Source organism: Monodelphis domestica, chromosome 1 (assembly GCF_027887165.1).
Source record: "Monodelphis domestica isolate mMonDom1 chromosome 1, mMonDom1.pri, whole genome shotgun sequence".
Lineage (NCBI taxonomy): Eukaryota > Metazoa > Chordata > Mammalia > Didelphimorphia > Didelphidae > Monodelphis > Monodelphis domestica.
Window position 1 is genome coordinate 102,918,425 of NC_077227.1, and position 22,440 is coordinate 102,940,864.

Here is a 22,440-nt window from a genome sequence, read left to right on the forward strand (position 1 = left end):
TTTAATTTCAGTCCATTTAATAATTCTCTCATTTCATGAAATGAAACCAGGTCATCATCTTGAATTTGTTTTCTAAAGTCTTTGACTTGCTATTGACTTGTACTATGTTTTCTACCCATTCATGGCATCCTTTTTTGGGCATAGTGCCTGATACATAGTAAGTGCTTAATAAATGCTCATTGTTGTCTGCTTTTAAATTATTTGCAGGAATTCATCTGAATAGTAGCATGCTTGATTGTTTCTTAAATAGTTGCCTTCAGAATTCTGGGATGACAACCAAAAGAATTTTCATATTCATTAAAGGTTAATGCTAACAGATTTTAAAAAGCATACAGCCCATAGTATGGGTCTATGATATTACTTGACTAATGGACTCTATAAGCTTAAGTAAGCTTAATCCTTATTTTTTCTTTCAGTTTAAGTCAACTTGCAGATGGCAACATGGACAGATACCCAGCTGGACTGGATCATCTGAAACATTCATTTTAATTGTCTTCATAATAGATTTTCATAGATACAATCTAATCATTTCTATTGTTAAAGTGACCAAAATAAATGGATTGTCCAAGTTAGAGTATGCTGATTTAATATATGATGGTAGTCTAATTAAAAAAAAATATTTTCTTATCAATTAACATCTGAATAACTGAATTTCCCAGTGATAAAAATGTTTAATATATTTAGGAGTACATTATTTTAAAATCTAATTCTGAATAACACAGATGAATTCATAAGGCCTATATCATATATAAACAATGTAACAATAACAATAAAAATATAAACATTTTACATCTTAAAAATATCCTACAATTTATAATCACTCTATGATTTAGGAAGGACAGGTATTACAATCTTTTTTATAGATGAGGAAAGTGAGGCTCCAAGAGGTTTAAAAGACATGCCATACAATACGTTAAGGATCTGTGATTAGAGAGGGAGGGTGGCATCCTCGATAGTGTTGGTCTTGGAGTTAGAAAAACTACCTCTGACTAGCTAGATGAACCCAAACAATTCACTTAAAACACTCTGATGCTTTTCTACAAATATATGACTGTGACTGTCAGAATCAATTAATCAACAAACATTTATTAAGTGCCTACTATGTGTTAGACATTGTTATAGGCACTGGGTATTATAGAGCAATGAATAAAACAATCTTGACTTCCAAAGGAATGGAATTTGAACCTACATTTCCACACAGGGAACAGAAAGTGAGTCTGGGAATGGTTTTGCTTTCTTGTGCCCTACAGAAAATTTATATCATGTAGGACAGTAATAATAATAATAATCAAAAAAGAAAAGAAAAGAAAAGAAAGGCCAAGAATAACATAGTATATACTTGGTCTCCAAAGACCTGGTCATCCAGACAACTGCATTGATTTAATGGACCTGGTAAATTCAGTATTAAACAAATTGCTATACCTTATAGCATCCTATACAATGTATAGGATGAAAAACTACACAGTTGGAAACCAGAACTTTCTCTGTTCAAATCTAGCACAGTGATTCACAAAGAGATTTTTTTTTTAATGCTCATTCCTCAAAGATATCCCAAAAGGCATGACTCAGTGATTGACTGCATTTGTCTGCAAAAAGAACCCCAAGCATATTTCACCAGTGATTTTCTTCTTTAGATTTCTGAAACAGTGATACTTAAATGTGTTTCCCCAGGAGCAAGCTCAGGCAAAGGTTACAATATTTGTTTGTGGTTTCACCCTCTCCAAATCACTTGCAAATATATTCAAACACAATATGGAGAGATCATTTATTTCCTTGCAAATAATGGTTTATCGTGTCCTGCAAAAAAGGGTGAGGTGCATCAAGCATAAACAGGGAAAAAACACATTGGTTTAGAAGCCCATAAATCCTTATTTGAAACTGCCAACCTGAAAGCCTGGAAAAACTGTTTTTCCTAAATGCTATGTCTGATTAAGCCATACCATTAAATGACAGCTGAACTTTAACATTAATATGATATTATTTAAATAACTGCATGATTTTTTTACACTAAAATGATGAATGATTTCTAGACAGCTCAATTGACATAAAGCAGGAGGCCCCTTTAATGAGATTTGACAAAATGGAGACATATGCAGAATATTTGTTACAGCTCATATCGCAGGGGCCTTGCTGGGGGAGCAATGGAGGGTTGGTATTTTTATTATTATTGTCTATGGGCACTGAAGCATCTCTTTCAATTGCCACTTCCTTTCTCTGTGGATTTTGAATTTAGCTTGTGTTATTTACATATTACTCTTAATCAGAGAATTTGGTAGGGTACAGTTCAGAGTTGAGATTGTGAAAAAGCTGTGAAATGGAGACTCAGTATGGAGTCAGGTCAACATTTGCTGGCAGAATATACAAGGAACAGAAGAAATGATTTTGATTAGGCTTATAGAGGGAGAACACCAGCCTTGAAGCCAAAAATTATTCAGTTTGATTTGCTGTTATAGTCTTGCTAGTGATAAATGAATAACTTAGCTAAACCAGTTTTGACAAATTATTTTAAAATGAATATGTGATCAGTGAGGACTTTGGACATTTCAAAAGCGCTGCTTTTACAGGACCAACTCTTTAGGCAGTTTCATTTAAAGTCCCTATTAATTTTGTTTATACAGGTACAATTCCTAAGTAAGTATATCCCACCCCCATTCCAACTGGAGAGAAAATAAGGATTGAGTTAATGTAGAGTAAAAATGTAGAGGTAGTGTGAGTTAAAGTAGTTAATGATGAAAATATCTTTCTTACTAGATTTTGAAAGAGAAAAGATCCCTTGCCAAATATTTTCAAGGAAATAACTGATTAAATTTTAAGACTGATACAGATATTCTAGGTAAAAACAAAACATCATTTTTAGATGCAGAACAATATCTTTTATTCACTTCCCTACATTTCCAGTAGATTTTACATCAAATACAGGTAAGTAAGAAACACATAAAGATCTGAAATGCATTTGCTAGTGTCTATAACTGAAGAGCTCGGGTTTAAAAAAACATACCACACATATATACATGCATATATGTATGCATGTATACCTATGTACATATACACACATACATACACACACATGCATATACATATACATACATTAAGAGGTGAATATTTTCATAGACTTTCTCTAAATTAAAAACACACACACACACACACACACACACCTCAATTTAGTACTTGGTTATGTCCCTGATGATGTCAAGCCATAGTTTCTATATAAAAAGGAAACTACCAAAATAGGCAATGAAATCAGGTTATTTCTTCAATGGAACCTATTTCAGGTTGTGAAGAAATACTTTATGTCTAAGCTTCAAAATTTTTCCCCATAGCTAGAGGTAAGTCCCACCCTGCTATGGCCCCTGAAAATCTTTAATCTGATTTACTCAGTGTATCCAAACAAAAGTGAATATCTACATTCTCTCATTTCAAAAAGGTCATGACACAGGATAGCAAGATTAGTAATGTGTACACCTGTAAAATGCCAAATTGAAATTAGGTAAAAACATGGAATAAAAAAGAGGCTGATCCCTACCTTGCTCTTACCTTCGCAACATTCCTGTCAAGATCCGAGAACTTTTCCCCAAGTTAGCATCCGTTTCTCGAAGCTAAGAGAATAAGTATGTATTAAAAACAAGGTTTCATACAGCTGCATTGTTTTAAAGTTTATAATCAATAATTTTATTTTACATTGAGAAAACAAATCATAAAAAATACGTAATGATACTAAGAAACTACCAACTAAAAAAACCCAGCCAAACATTAACAATGACACCTAAATGAACTCTTAAAAATCTTTGGTTTAGAGAACTGCATTTGATAGAAAATCCCAAGAACATTGAAAGATGGATACATGAAACACATTAAAAGATGGTATACATGAACTTCGACTAGTCAAAAACGTCTCACAGGCTGACAAATAAATTTTAATATACACCTGGTCATTATTTTTCAATTTATAAATGTGCAAATTCACAAAACATAAGTGGTAATAAAAGGAAAATGAGATTAAACATTTTATCAGTTCTTTGTTTAATTTTATATTTTTAAATACAATGAATATTGCGATGGACATAAAGCACTCCTATAATCTCCTTCAAAGGTCTGCTTTCTCAAAGTAAATAAAGTGCTATATTAATAAGTTCACTTGGGGTGTTCCAAGGTGAAGAACTAAAAGAAGAAATCCTTAATTGTTTTCTTCTTTCCTCAAATACTCATCTCTGCTCAGAATCATGTGGCCAGTTATTGGGATGCCATTTTTCTTGAGACTTCTGTATACTAGGTCATGCATTACTGAATTTGTAAAAAGGCTACATATAATAAACTCAACTCACCCTTTCCCGAGCACGTTGTATCTTCTCTCTGTCATGATTGAGGTTTTCCAACATCTCCTGGCCAATTTGCTCTGCATTATAAACAGAAGTTTAAATAATGAAAGAAAATCCTTAGGCATGTAAGCAACCTTCAAAATGTCAAATTAAAATGACTGCAGAACTAACTTCAGAAAGCACTGCCACATTAGGTTAACAATGGAACATTTTGATTCACATAACTGAAAAATAAAATATTGTTTTTTTCCTAGTAAATATTTTAAATGTGATTTACTGTATCATTAGACAAATGTTGAGCAAATTATCCTTTATCTCTCCTTCTTCCTTGGTTTCAGAAATATTAGGGTATCCTATTTTTTTTAATTCCAGTAGAATGTAAATTCCATAAGACAGAGACTGTTGTAGTTTTGTCTTTTTATCTCTGATGACTAGCAAATAGTAGGTAATTAATAAATACTTGTTAAATTGAACTGAATTTATCATCCCCTTGTCTTTTTTACTGACTCTAAAAGGTATATAGCGTTCCCAAGTTTTGTTCTTGGGTCATTTTTCTTCTCAATACTTTTTCTCTTAGCAATTTCATTCAATTCTATAACTTCAATGATAATTTCTTAGAGAAATGATTTACAAATCTAGATAGAAAGCCCTAACTTTTCAAATTCTAAGCCCCCAATTTCTATCACCCACTGCCTTAAGACATATTCACCTAGATTTTACACCTCAGATTAGGTGTGTTTAAAACCAGACTTGTGAGGGGGCAACTGGCTGGCTCAATGGATTGAGAGTCAGGCCCATGGAAGGGAGGTCCTGGGTTCAAATCTGATTTCAGAGACTTACTAGCTGTGTGACCCTGGGCAAGTCACTTAATCCCCATTGTCCAGGCCTTACTGCTCTTCTGCCTTAGAACCAATACCAAATATTGATTCTAAGACAGAAGATAAGGGTTTAAAAAAGAAAAAACAACAGACTTGTGATATTTACTCCTAACCCTTTCTGAATTTACAGTTTTTGTCAATGGCACCCATCATTTATCCTGATTTTCATCTTAGAAACCTCAGTGCAACCTTTAACTTTTTGTTTTCCTCTCCAAAATCAGCTTTAAATTTCTGCCTCTGTAATATCTATTGAATCTGTATTCTTGCCACCCAAACACAGGGCCCAAATACCATCTGCCTGTCCTATTCAGTGGCCTCCTAAGATGTCTTTAACCATTATTTCATATTTTATGCTGCTGCAAATCACCCTTATGAATAAAGAGTCAAATAATTCTTCTGCTTAAGAACCTTCCCTGGATCTCTCTTGCTAGGCAAAGTTCAAACTCCTTTGCCTAATATTCTACTACCACAGCCATCCCAACTTATTTCAAACAGTTTATATTCTGTACACTTCAGTATAGGCTTTCTCACTTCAATGCCTCCTATCCCCATGTCTGGTACATTGTCTCCCACAATTCTTTTCCTTCTCTTACTTCTTCCAACCCATAATATCTTATCTGGCCTTTGGAGTTCAGAGCCATCCCTGACTTCTTAGAACTTTAAGTGATCTCTCCAATCAGAAATAACCTCCCCACTTCCACCTTGGATCTCATGTAACATTTCTCCAATGTATCACTTATATAATATTATGTATTATGAATATCTGTTTGTGTCTTATTCTCTTTGATAGACTATGATTTATGAAGATAGGGGGTAGGTCTTATCTATACTGTGCATCTCCCTGGTGCTGATTAGAGTATTCTGCACATATCTGGTGAGAAGAGAAATTTCTGTTTAATTGAATCTAAATGGTAAAAGACCATTTTGGCAATTAAAATGTAAAATAGTAGGGAAAGAATGTTTGCAGTGGAATTTGAATTTTTGGCCTGGGTAGCAAATCCCAAGTACTCGTGGATCTTAAAACAATTTTATACATTCCCTATCCTAAAAGGCAATAAAAGGTAAAACTGAGGTCTCTTGTCCCAAACAATTTAAGGGACATGGCTTTTGGTGCATAGGAAAGGGAAACACCAAACAAAAATGCTGAAAGGGACCTTAAAAGTTATTTGATCTAAAGATTATAGAAAAATGTAATATTTACCATTTTCATGATTTGAAATAAAACAAATCTAATTTTAGAACATAGTGTTTACCTTATTGTTTTCCTGTATAACTCAAGAACCCAGTTTTAAAATACTGTACTTAATAGGTACCAAATTTAAAAAATTTTTTTCTTGATCTTTAGAGTAAGAGTGTGAAGTATTATGTATATCTTCAGGAATAAGTCAACCCTGCATATAGGCTGATCTGAATTTTTCTTTATCTATCCATCCATATGCCTACATACTCACACACATATATAGGTTAAGATGAATGAAATTAATCTAAATGGGATATTTCTCTCTTTCTATATGTGTATATCTATGTTTATATCTATAGTGAGAAACAGCAAGACAGATAGCTACTCTTTCTACGTATATCAACCTGGACTTTTCAGTAGCTATAGCTCACTGACAGTGTAGCTTTCTTCAAGCTTTTGCTTCTGCTGCAACTGATAGGGAGAAATTGCTGACCCCTTAGCTTTGCCTACTTTGGCTCCATAGCTGATTCTAAGGGTAGCTTCAGTGCTTCTAGCTTAAGGACATTAAAAAAATGAAATGGATAATTTATAAACTATGGGAGATGTAGAGTACACTTTGAAATAGGCATATTACTGAGTATTAATGAGTATTTCACTCACTGTGACTCCATCAATCTAATTTTCCTTTTAGAATTGAACAAATTTTACTCAGCCTGTAGTGACCATTGGGAATTTCTTGAGCTGACAAATATTCATCATCATTCAAATGATGGAGAAATGATTATCTGACTCATTCTCTTTCTGTCATTGACTGGGGTGCTACCTTGCTCTAGTAATTGAACTTATTTTCTTTCCTTTTATCCTTCTTATAAATTAGAACAGATTTCAATTTATAATTTCAATGCTTGGCTTACTTTGCATAAAATTGGTAGCTAAGCTCATGGTTTCTCATACTTCCTGAGTCTTGGAAGGTCATATTAGCCATATTTTTGGTGCCATTTGCTTTTTCTCATAAACTATACTGATGTCTACAGTTTACATATTTATACAATGGTAAAAAAAAATAAAAAACCTGGGTTTGGAGACAGAACTATTCAATCTTCCTCCTCACCTAATACTTTAGTATATCTTATTCAAATTCTTAAAGTGTTTAAAATTATTAATAGTTTTGGCCATTAAAGTACAGACTACAAATACCATATAACATTCACTAAACCACAACTACCAAGTCTGACACTGTTGACACTGACATGTGATTTTCAAAGAAAATCAAAGATTCTTTTAGCAAAAAAAAAAAAAGAATTGAAATATTAAAAAAAACAAACAAACACTGCTATACTGGCATTGAAGAGTTTGAATGAAGCTATTTAAAAATCACTCCAAATAATGGCTTAGAATAATTGATATATAATGACAAATATTTTCAGAATTAAAGTCTCTCATCTGGTAGAAAAATCTCAGGAACAATAGAAGACTCGAGTTCAAATTCTAGCTCTCTACAATTACCAGCTGTATAATATTTGCTAAGTCACATATATCTTCTAGGCCTCAGTTTTTTTTCTTTTGTGAAAAAAAAATAATAAAGTCTTTCCTACTTCACAGGCCTGTTGTGATAAATGATGAAATGTAAGTGAAGATGTTTTGAAAGCTATAAAATATGATACAATGGAAAGGTAGTACCATTATTGATTTTGGGGGCTTTTATTTTTGGTTGGTGAAAGGTGATATCCTGCATATAGTTAAATATCAAAAACTACAGCAGAATTTGTACCTCAGACACATTCTAAGTGAGTGAAGAAATGGGAAGTATGTCTTCAGTTCCGTGACCACAAATTGGCATTCCTATTGTGGTATCTTCTCTCAGATGACTTGCAGCTATTTTTAGCTGTATACAATGCTTCCCCCAAGGTGAAATGTGGTAAGATATGTGGTTTCTCAGTGCAGAAGCTATACAATGGTACATGTTATAGATGATAGAGAAATAGGAATATGAGTTTTTATCTCTCTTTCCACAATAAACCATAATCTAGATTATTGTTATGCTCAATCATCATTTATAATGCACACTTTTTTTAACAAGACGTATCATAACTATGATCATTAGGATAGTGATAGCTTCCATGGGCATTATTAAAGTAAATAAAATCACTATCCTAATAATTTAATTTTAAAATGCTATAATTTATACAGTAATTTTTTTCTCTAATGAAGTTCAAAATATCTTATATTGTAAAAGAAGATCCAGGGATTTCATTTTCTGGCTATTGCTCAAACACCATCTATCTGGGAAGAATTGGAATGGATTGCTATCTTCAAGTAATATAAAAAGATAAATGGGTTTATGAAAAAGCGATTATCCATCACAATAATAGAGCTTTAAGGTTTTAAAAATACTTTATCACACTACATTATTTAATTGTATTCTCACAGAGACCCTGGAAGGTAAGGGCTAGAGTTACTTCGTTCTCTTTTTTACAAATTAAAGATAGTAAAGGTGATAGAGGTTAAATGACTTGTTCAGGATCACACAGTAAACATGGTACTCAGATCTCTTAATTTTCAAGGGCAGGGACTGTTGTAGTTTTCTCTTTTTCATCTCTGGTGTCTGGTAAACAATAGGCACTTAATAAATTCTTCTTAAATTGAATTGAATTCAGTGCCCAGTCATTTTTTTTTTACTGACTCTAAAAGGTAGATAGCTTCTCCAAGTCCTGTTCTTGGCTCATTTTTCTTCTTTCAAAACTCAATATACTATGCCATTCTCCCTCTCTACTCCCACAATGTAACTATGGTGAGGGTAGTAATGCTAACTAACATTTGGACTGTAGAGAACTCCAATAAGTTACCAGTAACTATTAATGCTGTTTACTCTATAGATTCATTTTATGAACAAGGCTGATCTCTGTCTGATAAAAGAGTTCGAAAAGCTGGAGGGAATTTATATGGAATAAATGAATGAATCAGAAGGTCTTTCCCAAATACTTATTATGAGCAAAACACTGTGCTAAAACAGAGTGAATACAAAGAGAAATGCAAGATAGTTCCTGCTCTCCTGGGTCTCATATTTTACTGGCTGGGGACAGGATGATGAGAGGGAACCCCTATAGGAGACTGAAACCACAAATGAGATAAAATCCTAAGGTACCTTAGTGTGTGTAGGTGAGGAAAATGGAAATGCATCTTTAAAAACTTATTGACATTGATAAAACCATATGCATTTCTAATGCTGAACCACTAGGCAATGTGAAGGACTTTGGTGGTGATTTTCTTTTCGGGGTCTTCCATAGCTGTGGCTGCTGAGGAGGCCCAGGCTAAGTACCTTAAGTATTTGCCAGGATATGTCTCTATAAGAATTAATTCCCTACATAATGGCTTCAGTGGCTTGCCTTGGACCAGGGAGTTGAAAGGAAGTAGGGTGAATGGTCTGAGTGGGTGGAATATAATAAGTGTCTATTCCCAAGTTCAGGGTTCTGGGCTACCTCCATCTGGATCTGAGAGGATGTAGTGATTAAGGTGGTAGGAGCATTGTGACTTGCCTGGCATGTGTCACCATGTCTCTCCCTTACCATCCCTTGCTGCTTTAACTAAGCTGGCTTGGCTGCCCTATGGGTCACAATCAGGGAGTAACTGGCAGGGATGACTGGCTCTTTCTCCATAGGGGATGCTCATACCTGTTCCCTGCTCTTCTAAGGAATTTTATGGATCTAAGTAGTCTGGCTAGACACTTTAGGGGATATCATCCAACCAACTGGCAAAAAATAAGCCATTAACAGAAATATATGTATCTCAGAGCTGGCACTCAAATTTAATGGATTTATTGGGTACAGCATTCCAGTTTCATTCCTGCCATACTGCTTTAAAATTTTAATGTTCTAATAAAGAAAATTCCAGGTATAAATATATGAGAAACACTCACCTTTATAGAATGGAAAATATGCACACATAGAATGTTATGAGTGGTTTTTCATGCTATGTGCCAAAGTAAAAAATAGATTAGGGAGATGATTTTTCTGCCTTTTAATACAAGAAGATATCTTGGGCAAGGTAGGGGTATTCTAAGTTAACAACATTAGGAACTTGGGGTTTATTCTATTAATTTTTTCCTAGAATCATCAAAGTGGCAATAAAAATGAAGGACAAAAGCATATAATTATGACTGTGGCAGTCTTTCAGTTTGCAAAGAATCACTAACATCAAGAGAAGAGACTTCTGGCTAAAACCATTGGTCTATACCTATTCAGAACCTACACCTTCATTTTAAAGAACAATTTTAGAGTGACAGTAACTATGTAGTTCATGGAAAAATAATTTAAGAAATCATGGATTTTATGGTTCTTTAGAAAATAAACACTTGACTACACTCTGGTCCTTCTTGAGCTAAAAGTACAGAGATGGAAAAAACTCAATGATGAAATCTTGAATTCTGGATTTTGGTCTGAACATTAAATACTAATTCTAGTAAAAAATGGTGCTTTCTATATTTATTCCTTTTACTTGGCTTCTCCAGTAGAATCATTAAATATTTGGTATTGGAAATGCAGCATCAAATCCTTAAATTTTTAAAAAATACCTAGCTTTACAGGGATACTATTTTAAATTAAAGAACTTAAGGTTTAAAAATAAATAGAGCATACTTAGGTGTTTAGCACACTGTTGGTGATAGTAGGTGCTATATAAATGTTTATTATTTTATCCTACCTTTCTAGTCTTATACTTTACACCCAACCATGTACTCTTTGATCCAGTAACACTGGTTTCCTTGCTGTTCCATGAACAGAATATTCTGTCTCTTGACTCCTGGGGCATTTTCAGGGGCTGTCAATACCTAGAATGCTCTCTCTCCCTAGCTTTACCTCCTGGCCTCTCCTCAGTCTACAGGATTCCTTTGGAATCTTTCTTAATTCCAGTACTTTTCCCTCTGTAGATTATTTCCTATTTATTTTTTAAACAGCTTGTCAGTAGATAACTGTCTTCATGCTGTCTCTCTCATTAGATTGCAAGCTGCTTAAGGACAAGGACTCTCTATGTATCCCTGCTATTCAATAGTGCCCGACATAGAGTAGGCACTTAATAAAATATTTGTTGTCTGACTGAAAATGGAAATATTGTGATTTATCTAGTTTAGAAAAACTGAGGTTTCTAGAAGAGAAATGATAGAGCTAGGCCAAATCTCTTGACAGTGCACTTTCCTATACATCCTTCTTTGTGTTATAATTGTGATGCTGAGAGAAACCCCCTCTCAAAATGTTTTTAAATGCTTAAAATAAAATATATAAAATTATACTTAAAAAAGGATGCAATTTTTCCATCAAAGTTCATGGATCCCCTAAAACCTATGCACCTGTTGGAGGCCTGTGGACCCCAGAATTAAGACTCCCTGCTCTATGCAGTTACATCATATGATTAAATAGATTCTGGCCAACTTTGTCCTTCTTTGTTAACATCTGTGGAAAAAGTATCCAATATATCTTGGTGCATACAATTAAAAAAAAAAGAAAGCAAGAAACTATAAATATATCAAGGTAGCACTTTCTAGCAAACTTGAACTGCTAGCTGACACCCAAATGGAACATTCCTGCTTTTTTTTTTTTCAGAGCGGATGCTCCCTTTCCTTATGTCTTCCATAATCTCTCTCCTCTAGGATTAAGTGCTCTTCTGTCTTTACATAGTATTGAGTTTACTTATGTATTTGCTGGATCTGTCAAGGACTTCCTACAAGCTTCCTGAGGCCAAGGTCTTATTAGTTTTTGTCTGTTTAATCTCAATGCCTGCATGGTGCAGAGAGCAAATCCTGGGGATAGTGCACAGAAGATTGGCCTGAAACCACATGATCTCTGGCACTAACTGGTTCTATGAACATGTGCAAGCCATTTCATCCTTCTGAGCCTCTGTTTCTTATCTGTTAAATTGGGATAATAATATATTAAAATTTTGCCTCATACTGTTTTTGTAAGCATCAAATCTGATAACATAATGGCAATAATGATGATGATGATAAGACATTTTATATAGAGTCTACTCTGTGTCAGGCACTGTGCTAAGTGCTTTACAATTATCTCATTTGATTCTCACAACAATCCTGTGAAGTAGGTGCTACTATTATCTCAATTATATAAATGAGGAAATTGAGAGAGGCAGTGTGTAATTTGGTCCAGATCACACAGTAAGTGACTGAGGCCAGATTTGAACTTGGGTCTTCCTGAATCCAGACCTAGACTTTTCTATCCACTGCTCCTGTATATACACCATTTGGTAAATCTGTAACAATTTTAGCTAGGAAATGAGTCCAAAGCAACTCCAAAGACCTTTTTAGTTCTGACTCTCTGATTTCATGATCCTGCACTGAAATCAATATTGAAGTGAATTAAATTCTTACTGATAAAACTGACCTGTTTCTGCAAGTGAAAAGACTCACTTAAAGAAAGAACTCCCTTAGTCCTTTTGGGCTATCACCACAGAAAGAGGTCCAAAGTATCCAGCTCACTGAATCCATTGCTTCTGATTATCAAAAAAGAGACTGGGAATATTAGAAGTGGCAACAAGGCCTATATCTATGAATCCTTCTAATATGCATTTGACTTAATATTAGTTTGATGACTATAATCAATATTAGAGGCAGGAGTATCCAAAACTCATTCAGTGCTCATTCAGTGGCATTGATTGGAACACCAGTGAACTCACCTTTCCATTTTCAGTAACTGTCTCTAATTAGACAAACTCAGGCCATTGACCACTTGTAGGAATGTAAGTAAGGAATAGAAAAAATTTCATAGATTGTCTTTAAGGGAAAAGGAGGAAAATTTGGTTATAAACCTTGGGGGTAAAGACTCTGGAAGGAGAGGAGGATCTTGGGATTTTGACTGGCTTTAACTGTCACTCTGGATGTAGCTTTTGACTGAGCTGGTAAGGAGGAGCTTTTTCTCTGGTATACCCTGAAAATCCTGATCTTGTGGAAAGATTTGGATAATCCTGGGTGGGAGATCTGCTTCGGAGGAGACCTGCCTTTTGCCTGGAGTACAGAGTACCATCACCTGTCTGAAAACAGTCAAAGACCACTTGGCTAAAGTAATCCTAAGGATTTGCCACTTGGGACTTGGGGTTACCTAGGAAGCCAACCCCAGGCTTGAGGGGGAATCCAGGCTACTTGTGAGTCCTGTCTTCTTAGCTTATTTAAAGACAATCTGGGTAGTTAGGTTAGCAGATAGTCAGATAGCATTTTGGGTTTTTAGGTAAAAGTAAGGAGTGGATAGGCAGGGCCTAAAGAAGCAATGAAAAGTACCTCTCATGAGGTACATAGAAGGTGGGTCTGAGTTTAGATCTATAGTTTAGGACCTTTCCTACCCTTTCCCACCAGTTATCCAAATAAACTTGGTTTCAAAAACCCAACGGGTTTGTGCTGTGCTGGCTCTGGGGAGGTCTCTAGGTGGGTATTTCTCATCTTCCATCCATCTAGGCCTTTCCCAACAATAATCCACCTCCCTTTGTAGGGAGGATTTTATTTCATACTTACCAAGCAATGAAGCCACAGAAACAAATTATGTTACAAGACATTAATTATTCTTTGCCATATTTATGTTAAACAATTTTCTTTTTATATAACATTCTTAAGTATGTAGTTTCTAAAGAATTTTTTGAAAAGAACTAAATAATAATTTGAATATTCTTTATAGGAGTAAAAGTGGGACAGAATTATTTCTAGCCACTAATAAAATAAAACAAAAAAAGCTGAACTCTTCTGATGAGACTTTTATGTACTGCCAATAAAAAAACTCAAGTTTTCAGGTAAACATTTTGGATTTGGAGGCCACAATGAACCAGTAGATCAGCACAAGACAATGAAGACAAGAGCAGAGTTTTTATAAAAGCAGAACTTCAAGCATTGTCATACATACCCAGACAAATGTATGTGTATGTAAATAAACATACAATGTGTTGGATGCTTTGCATTATAAGATGTGAGGTTATAGGATTGTTGGTATCTTAAGGTATTTTATTGACCTTTTTAAAAATTTTTCATCACCCTCATTTCCTGATAAAACCCTCTTTTCACCTTCATAGGGCCCCATCTCTAACAACAACAACAACAGCAACTTAGCAAAACCAATAAATATGTCAAGTATGTCTGACTATTCATGTATTCCACACATGTAGCTTTTACCTCTTCAAAGAAGGAAAGGGGGTGCTTTCTTATCTCTCTAATTTAGGATCAATTTTGTCATTATAATTATATAGTACTTGGTTTTGATTTGTTGTTATTACTTCATTGTTTTAGTCACTGAATGTGTTGTTTTCTTGGTTCCTAATTCACTACATATCAGTTCCTATTTCTCTATTTTCTTGATAGTTATAGTTTCTTATATTATTCTATTACATTAACATACCATATTGTTTAGTAATTCCCTACTCAATAGGCATATTTTTGTTTCTGATTTTGTGATATTTCAAATACCTAACTAACTTCTAAAATAAAATCATATTTCATATCCCATCTAGCTATCTTGCCATCCATTTAGACCATTTTTTAATCTGCCCTTCACTGTTCTGCCTAGTTTAATCAGACTAGCATCCTCTACAGAATCCATTTCCCATGTCCTTGAGAAAATTAATATACTCTACTTTAGAAATTCTACTTGGGGAACTGACTCATCTTATTTAGTGAGTAAATGAATGAATGATAAAGTATTTATCTATGTTCCAGGTACTATGCTAAGTAACCATTGGGGAAACATGAAACTTCCACATTCAATAAATTCCAGGAGTGATCCCTCCAGGATAAAAGAGAAAATTCTCTGATTTTTTAAAGGTCTTCTTAACTTGGGCCTTTCCTGCCTTTCTAGGCCTCTTATGTATTACTCCCCTTCACATATTTTGCTATCTAGTGACACTGATCTCTTTGCTTTTCCTCACACAAAATATTCCCATCTCTCAACTTGAGAATTTTCTCTGGCTGTCTGTCCCCTATTCCTGGAATGCTCTCTCCTCTTTTGTGACTCCTGGTTTCCCTGTTTTTTTTTTGTTTTTTTTCCCCCAAGTTTCAGCTAAAATTCTACCTTTTATAGGAAACCATTCTTAATTCCTCTTCATGCTGGTGCCTACTCTTGGTGATTATCTCTAATTTTTCTTGTATAAATATTTTGTTGTACATCATTATTTGCAGGGTTTTATTTTCCCATTAGATTGTGCGCTCTTTGAAAATAAGGATAGGTTTTTGCCTTTCTTTGTGGTTTCCCCTGTACTTTTTGTTGTCTAGAACATAGCAAATACTTAATAAATGCTTATTACTGACTAACAAATACAACCAAGTTAGGCAGTTCATGCTTTCAAGGAGTTTGATTCTTTTTTTTTTAATTTTATAATATTTTATTTGATCATTTCCAAGCATTATTCATTAAAGACAAAGATCATTTTCTTTTCCTCCCCCCCAACCCCCCATAGCCAACCTGTGATTCCACTGGGTATCACATGTGTTCTTGATTTGAACCCATTGCCATGTTGTTAGTATTTGCATTAGAGTGTTCATTTAGAGTCTCTCTTCTGTCATGTCCCCTCAACCGCCGTAGTCAGGCAGTTGCTTTTCCTCTGTGTTTCTACTCCACAGTTTGTCCTCTGCTTATGAAGAGTGTTTTTTCTCCTAAATCCCTGCAGATTGTTCAGGGACATTATGCCGCCACTAATGGAGAAGTCCATTACGTTCGATTATACCACAGTGTATTAGTCTCTGTGTACAATGTTCTCCTGGTTCTGCTCCTCTCGCTCTGCATCACTTTCTGGAGATTGTTCCAGTCTCCATGGAATTCCTCCACTTTATTATTCCTTTTTGCACAATAGTATTCCATCACCAACATATACCACAATTTGTTCAGCCATTCCCCAATCGATGGGCATCCCCTCGTTTTCCAATTTTTGGCTACCACAAAGAGCGCAGCTATGAATATTCTTGTACAAGTCTTTTTCTCCATTATCTCTCTGGGGTACAAACCCAGAAGTGCTATGGCTGGGTCAAAGGGTAGACATTATTTTATTGCCCTTTGGGCATAGTTCCAAATTGCCCTCCAGAATGGTTGGATCAGTTCACAAAGGAGTTTGATTCTAATGCTAGAAGAAAACATATAAATAGAAGAGTAGGATTTGGGGTGGTACATGCCCAGTGACATTGCTTATAAGTGGCTGGGAAATACTATGGAAGCTTGATTCTGGGCAAAATAAGAAAAAGGCACATTTGCCAAAGCCCAAGGACCCACACAGAGTTCATGTGGTTATGGTGGAAGATGGAAGAGAATGGCTGAAGTGGAGGGATGTACAGGAGCATGGTGTGGCCAGGAGTTATTGTGAACTTATAAGGCAAGCTCCAAAGCAGATCATGACTCATGTCTCATCTAGTAGTTTACACAGGTCATTTATGCTCTATAGCATAGTAGAGCACTCTCACTTCTATATTCTACCCCTTGTTTCGGCATAGTAATCAAATTAATAATATCATTACTTTTGGAAAAGGCTTCTCAGTTGACTGATTTATGGATCAATTTACAATCCTGTGAGTCCCTATATCTAAACTGCCTCACCTGGCCATCATTCCCAAAGATGTGTTGTCTCTGTTAGAATTTACTATTATTCAGAGGAAGGGACAATTTCATTTTTGGTATTTGCATTTCTAATGCCAGCAGTGTTTGGCACATAGTAAACACTTAGTAAATTTTATTTTTCATTCATTCAAAATGCATCACTATAAATATTTGGAACCCTTCCATTTTTAAATTTTACATAATTTATATATACAACACAATGTGTCATTATATAGGTTACATATATTTAATGCCATTAGATTTAATATAATTCTAAATTGTATTCCAGAATAATTGGACCAATTCATAGGGCTAACAACAGTATGCCTGTCTTTCCACAACTTCTCCAAAACTGAGCATTCTAATCTTTTGTCATCTTTGCCAATTTACTGTCACCAGGATCTTCTAATGCTCTAAAGATAGAAGAATTTCTAATAGGTATCTAGGGGCCTGGACTAAATCAACTGGTGGAGGTGGAAACTACTTTATTTCTTAGTAAACCAAAGGGATTAAAAGGAATAATTCCTGGGGGAAAACTGTTCACTAATAAATACCTTAAACACAATTTAGAAACACTGCTTGTAGTGAGAATACCTGACTTTCATTCAACAAATACCTATTAAACATTCATTGTGTACAAAGCAGTATGTGGGTGCTACAAAGAAAATAGCTCCTGCCTGCAAACAACTTATTCTTCTGCACATGCACAATAATGTAGTGTGAGGAGAAAGAGTACTTCAGTGAGGAAGAGGATTCTGGGAAGGCTTTATGAGGAAGGTGGAACTTAAATTGACCCCTGAAATCTCATAAAAGTTCTGACAGTATGAAGAGAAAGAGCATTATAGTGAAATGTATAGAGGCAGGAGATGGCTTCAGGAGAAGTTAGTAATTAAATTTCACTAGAATATTGAGTGTTTGAAGAGAAGTGTTATTGAATATCTAGAAAGTTAGGTTACAGTCAGACTGTAAAGGTTTTAAATGTCAGAGTAAGGAGTTATATTTTATCCAAGAAGCATAGGGAGCCATTGAAGGATTTTTAGTAGGGGAGGGCATGGTGGAAGAAAATTAGGTCATATAGGTTAAAGTTTTATTGGAGAAAAGAGATTTAAAGCAGAAAATAATATTAAGAGCCTACTATAATGGTTCAGAAGAGGCGATGACCAAGCATATAGAAAGGAGACAGATATTAGAAATACTATAGAGGAAGAATTGATAAAATTTTGAAACAGTATGGAAGTAGGGATAGGGGAGGAACACTGAGAAAGGAGTAGTCAAAGACACATCTAAGGTTATGAATCTTGGTGACTGAGGGAATGGTAGTAACTTCCACAAAAATAAGGAAGTTTGGAAGAGACTTCCATTTACAGAGGAAAATAATTGTTTCCATCATGGATATGCTGAGCATTAGATGTGAATGAGATATTCAGGAAGAGATAGTTGACAGGCAATGGATGATTCAGGTCTGTAGTTCAGTAAAGTGATAAAGGTTGGACATACAGATTTGTGAGTCATCAGCATAAAGACGATAATTGAACTGATTGGATCTTTAATTTTCCACTATACCACTTAATTAGCTACATGACCTTGGGCAAGTCATTTAATGACTCTAAACTTCCATTATCTCATCTACAAAACTGAAACAATATGAATATAAAGTTATTTATTAATGTAAAGAGCTAAATAAATATGAACCATTGTCACACTATCAAAGGCAAAAATTCTGAGACAATGTCCCATAGGAATGATCAAAAAGTAGGTTATCTAAATGTGTATGTTCTTGGTTTACTTTGGGTCACCTGAGATCTGACCTTATTAATGAAGAGTGACCTGAATTCTTTCTACCTGTGAAAGAAAGAAAATGGAAGATGTATTCTCCTTGATAATAGGTATTCACCCATTCTAAACTGATTAGCTTGATTATTTTTTTATCCCTATTTTATGTGCAGTAAATTGGTTGTAGAGATTATAGTATCTTGTTAACATGGCCAAAGCCTTGCTATATATTAGAGTAGCAGATTCAATTTTAAAGTTGAAACGAGAACGTTGGCATTAGGCCTGGTAACAGGGCAAAGAGACAGAGGAGAACACTGTTGTTGAGTAGTTGAGTTAGTGTATTAATTTCCCCCCTCTACCATGCCCTCCGGTAATGACAAAATCATCTACTCTGCTATCAGTATGCTAGCAACTCGTTGAAAGTTTGCTCATCTTCATCTCTACAAAGAATAGATAAAGAGGAATCAGATTTATGAACAGGGGTTTGCCTGAGTAGTAAGGTTACATTTCCCAAGAATGAGATTTATTACAAGTAGGATTGGGTTAGAGAATGCCTTTTCTGGACCTATTTGAAATTAGGACAGCTTTGCTAACAGGAAAAGGAGTGGACTAGATAGGCTCTTCAGGTTCTCTCTGAATCTCTAATTCTATAAATGAATACAATTTGGTTGTGGGGTGCACCAAATGATGAAAGGAGCACTGAACTTCAGGTGAAAAGATCTGATTTCCAAATCTGATTGCCTTTCTGGCTCTAAGACCCAGGGCAAATAACCTCTTGGGATTTTATTCAAGTTTCTCTACCAATAAAACATTTATAATGATTCCTGTAACATCTACCTCAAAATATTGTTAAGAAAAGGAAATTGGGTAAAAGGATAAAATTAGATAATTATGTTTCAAATGTTTTATAATCATAAAATGATATGAAAAGAGAAGCTATCATTATTATTATGTCACAAAGAAGTAGTAAGCAAGCTTCTGATAAATCTGAGTGACTTGGGACAAGTGATTTCATTTCTTCCACCCTCAGGTTTTTCAACTATAAACCAAAAGATTGAAGATGGTGATCTACAAAAGTCACCTTCCAGCCATTATATGCTCTGACTACATTGACATAACTAGCTAGCTAGAGCGAGATGAACAGCACAGTCAGAGGAAACAGGAAGAATGGAAGTTGAATCTGTCTTCTTTACTAGTTGAGTGACACTGTATTAGGCCATTAAACTTCTCTAAGTTTAGAAAATTTAGAAAATGAGGCTATGTAATAGCATCTACCTTATAGGGTCATTATGAAGATCAGAGATAATATATTGAATTCCTTGAAGTGCTATGTAAATGCCTGTGCTTATTGTTAATATTTGGTGGTAGAGTAAATGGTTTTGTCATTACTCAAGCATCTAACATGGTATCTCTAACTGGATATTCCACCAGTGCCTGAATCTAAGTCAGTCTAAAACTAAGATTATTATGTTCTTCTCTAAATCTTTTATTGTTCCTTCCAATTACATCATTTATGATTGAGGCATTACTATTCCTCATATTCAGAATCTTTGTGTTTTCCACTGATAAGTCTTCCTCAACATTTTTTAAAATCCAAATTTGATATCAAATTCTATAGATTACATCTCCACAGTCAACCCTTAAAGAATCATTTCCTCTCTACTACCAGAAAAGCTTCTTTTATGGCCATGCCACTTTTCATTCTCAAAAATCTCCAATTGATCCCCATTACCTTTTTAAAAAAATCTTTACTTTCTGTCATAGGAACAACTCTAATACAGAAGGGCAAGGCAAATAAGGGCTAAGTGAATTGCCTAGGACACATAGCTAGGAAGTATCTGAGTCCATATTTGAACCCAAGTCCTTCCAACTTTGGGCTGGACACTCTATCTACTCTGTTACCTAGCTGTCTAGTATTTCCCCCATCCTTGCCACCCCTTTTACCTTTTAAGTTATTAGCGCTTTCAGTTTCTTGAAGTTTGTATTATTTTGTATACACCTTATATTTACTTCTCTGAGTACATGTTGCATTCATTTCCCTAATCAAATAGAAGTTCCTTGAAGGACTGTTTTGTTTGTTTCTGTCATTATATTCATAGTACACAGCTCCCTGACTTGAACATCATAGAAGCTTAATAAATATTAACTGGATTGTATCACCATTCAAACTCCTTCACACACTCATTACTCAAGCCAAACTGGAAAACTTTTTGCCTCTCAAACACAGCCTGTGATCTCACACCTTCAGACCTTTCATTAATCTAGTGTTCCTAATATTTAAAAAGCCTTCTTTTCTTTTCAACTGTTGAAAACACTCCCTACTATTCTAGTCTTTTATTACCCTCTATGTTCTTGGCACTCAAACCAAATTGGATTGAAATAAATCTCATTTGTAACACTGATCGAGCTATTTATTGCCTATGGCTGAGTAACTTCTCATTCCTCATCACCTATGAAATCTTGTTAATCCCACAAAATCTTGCTCTAATATCACCATCTCCAGGAAGACTTCCTTGATTCTACTAGTCAGGAATGGTTTACATCTCTGGATGACATAAGCATCACAGAGGTTTTTAGTTGTTACCTCTTTTATGTACTTATCATGTATAATATTCTATTATGGTTCCTATTACACTTATTAATGTGTATGTGCTATCCCTTAGTAGATTATGAATTCTATGAGCATAGGTACTAGGTTTTACCTAAATTTTATCTGTCTCTTAGCATCTAACACATTGATCTATACACCAGAAGCACTAAGTAAATGATTACCATTCATGTCATTCTGGGCATTGGCATGCTCTTTGAAAATAGTGATGATGATGAAATTATGGAAATGTACAAATGTTTTATTACAAATGTTTTATAAAGTGATGTTTAATTCATGCCATCTTGGGAGGAAAATGGTAAAACAATATTAATTCTATAGAATTTTACATACTTTCCTTTAACATTATCACCTAGGCAGCCAAAGGAAAATATTGTACATTATATTTTGCTTGAAGTTTACCAACTCTATCACTAAAGCAATTAAAAAAAAACCAACAAATCACCACTGCTATTTTTGTCAAGTCAGAGATATATTGCTTCCTCTTTGTTATCTTCAGATAATTAACAAGCACTATTCCCACAGCCCAGAAGGTATCAGTCAATGAGACTGTTCAGCAAATAATGCTGCTTTCATATGAACAGGTACTTTGGAAATTGATGCTCTTAAACAAAAAGAACCATGCGTATTAAGGCCACATTAAAAAACATGGAAAGTGTATCTGTTTTGTTTTATGAAACAAGACCAGGCATGCAAGGGCTCTTCCCACAATTCCAAAAGGAATATAAAAGCTAATAAGAGAGTAGTAGGAAGCCCGAATAGACAACACTATCAAAACATATAACCAAAACCCAACTGTAAAATCTATAAAACATGTATGCATTTAACAGATTAGGAAGAGAAGAGACCCAGATGTCTTGGGTTAACATGCTGTGTACTCCTAAATAATGTGTATCATTGACAGAACATTAGGAATAATTGAATAGAAACTGTTTTAGATGATATGGTAAATAAATATTCCTGGCAGTTTAGAATCATAGAATTTTATAGTTGGGAAGAACCTCATAAATCACTTAGTCTAACTCCTTCATTTTTCTATGGCTCAGAGAAGTTAACTGAGGTCCTCGTGGTCACACAGCTAGTTGACAGCAAAGATAAAAATTAGAATCCAGTGTTCCTAAAC

General features: G+C 34.7%; 1 protein-coding gene across 7 annotated transcripts in view; it reads right to left on the reverse strand.

Annotated features, from left to right (window-relative positions):
• The window catches only part of VTI1A (vesicle transport through interaction with t-SNAREs 1A), a 447,185-nt gene that overhangs the window by 163,216 nt on the left and 261,529 nt on the right, over positions 1-22,440 (reverse strand). For 5 of the 7 annotated variants that reach the window (XM_001368344.4, XM_007479003.3, XM_007479002.3 and 2 more), the window contains 2 exons: positions 4,323-4,393; positions 3,535-3,596 (listed from right to left, as the gene is read on the reverse strand). In XM_001368344.4, coding sequence (XP_001368381.1) covers positions 3,535-3,596; positions 4,323-4,393 — 133 coding nt within the window. Of the gene's footprint in view, positions 1-3,523; positions 3,597-4,322; positions 4,394-22,440 lie in introns of all 7 variants that reach the window. The other 2 variants (XM_016432630.2, XM_016432626.2) reach the window with 1 other exon arrangement.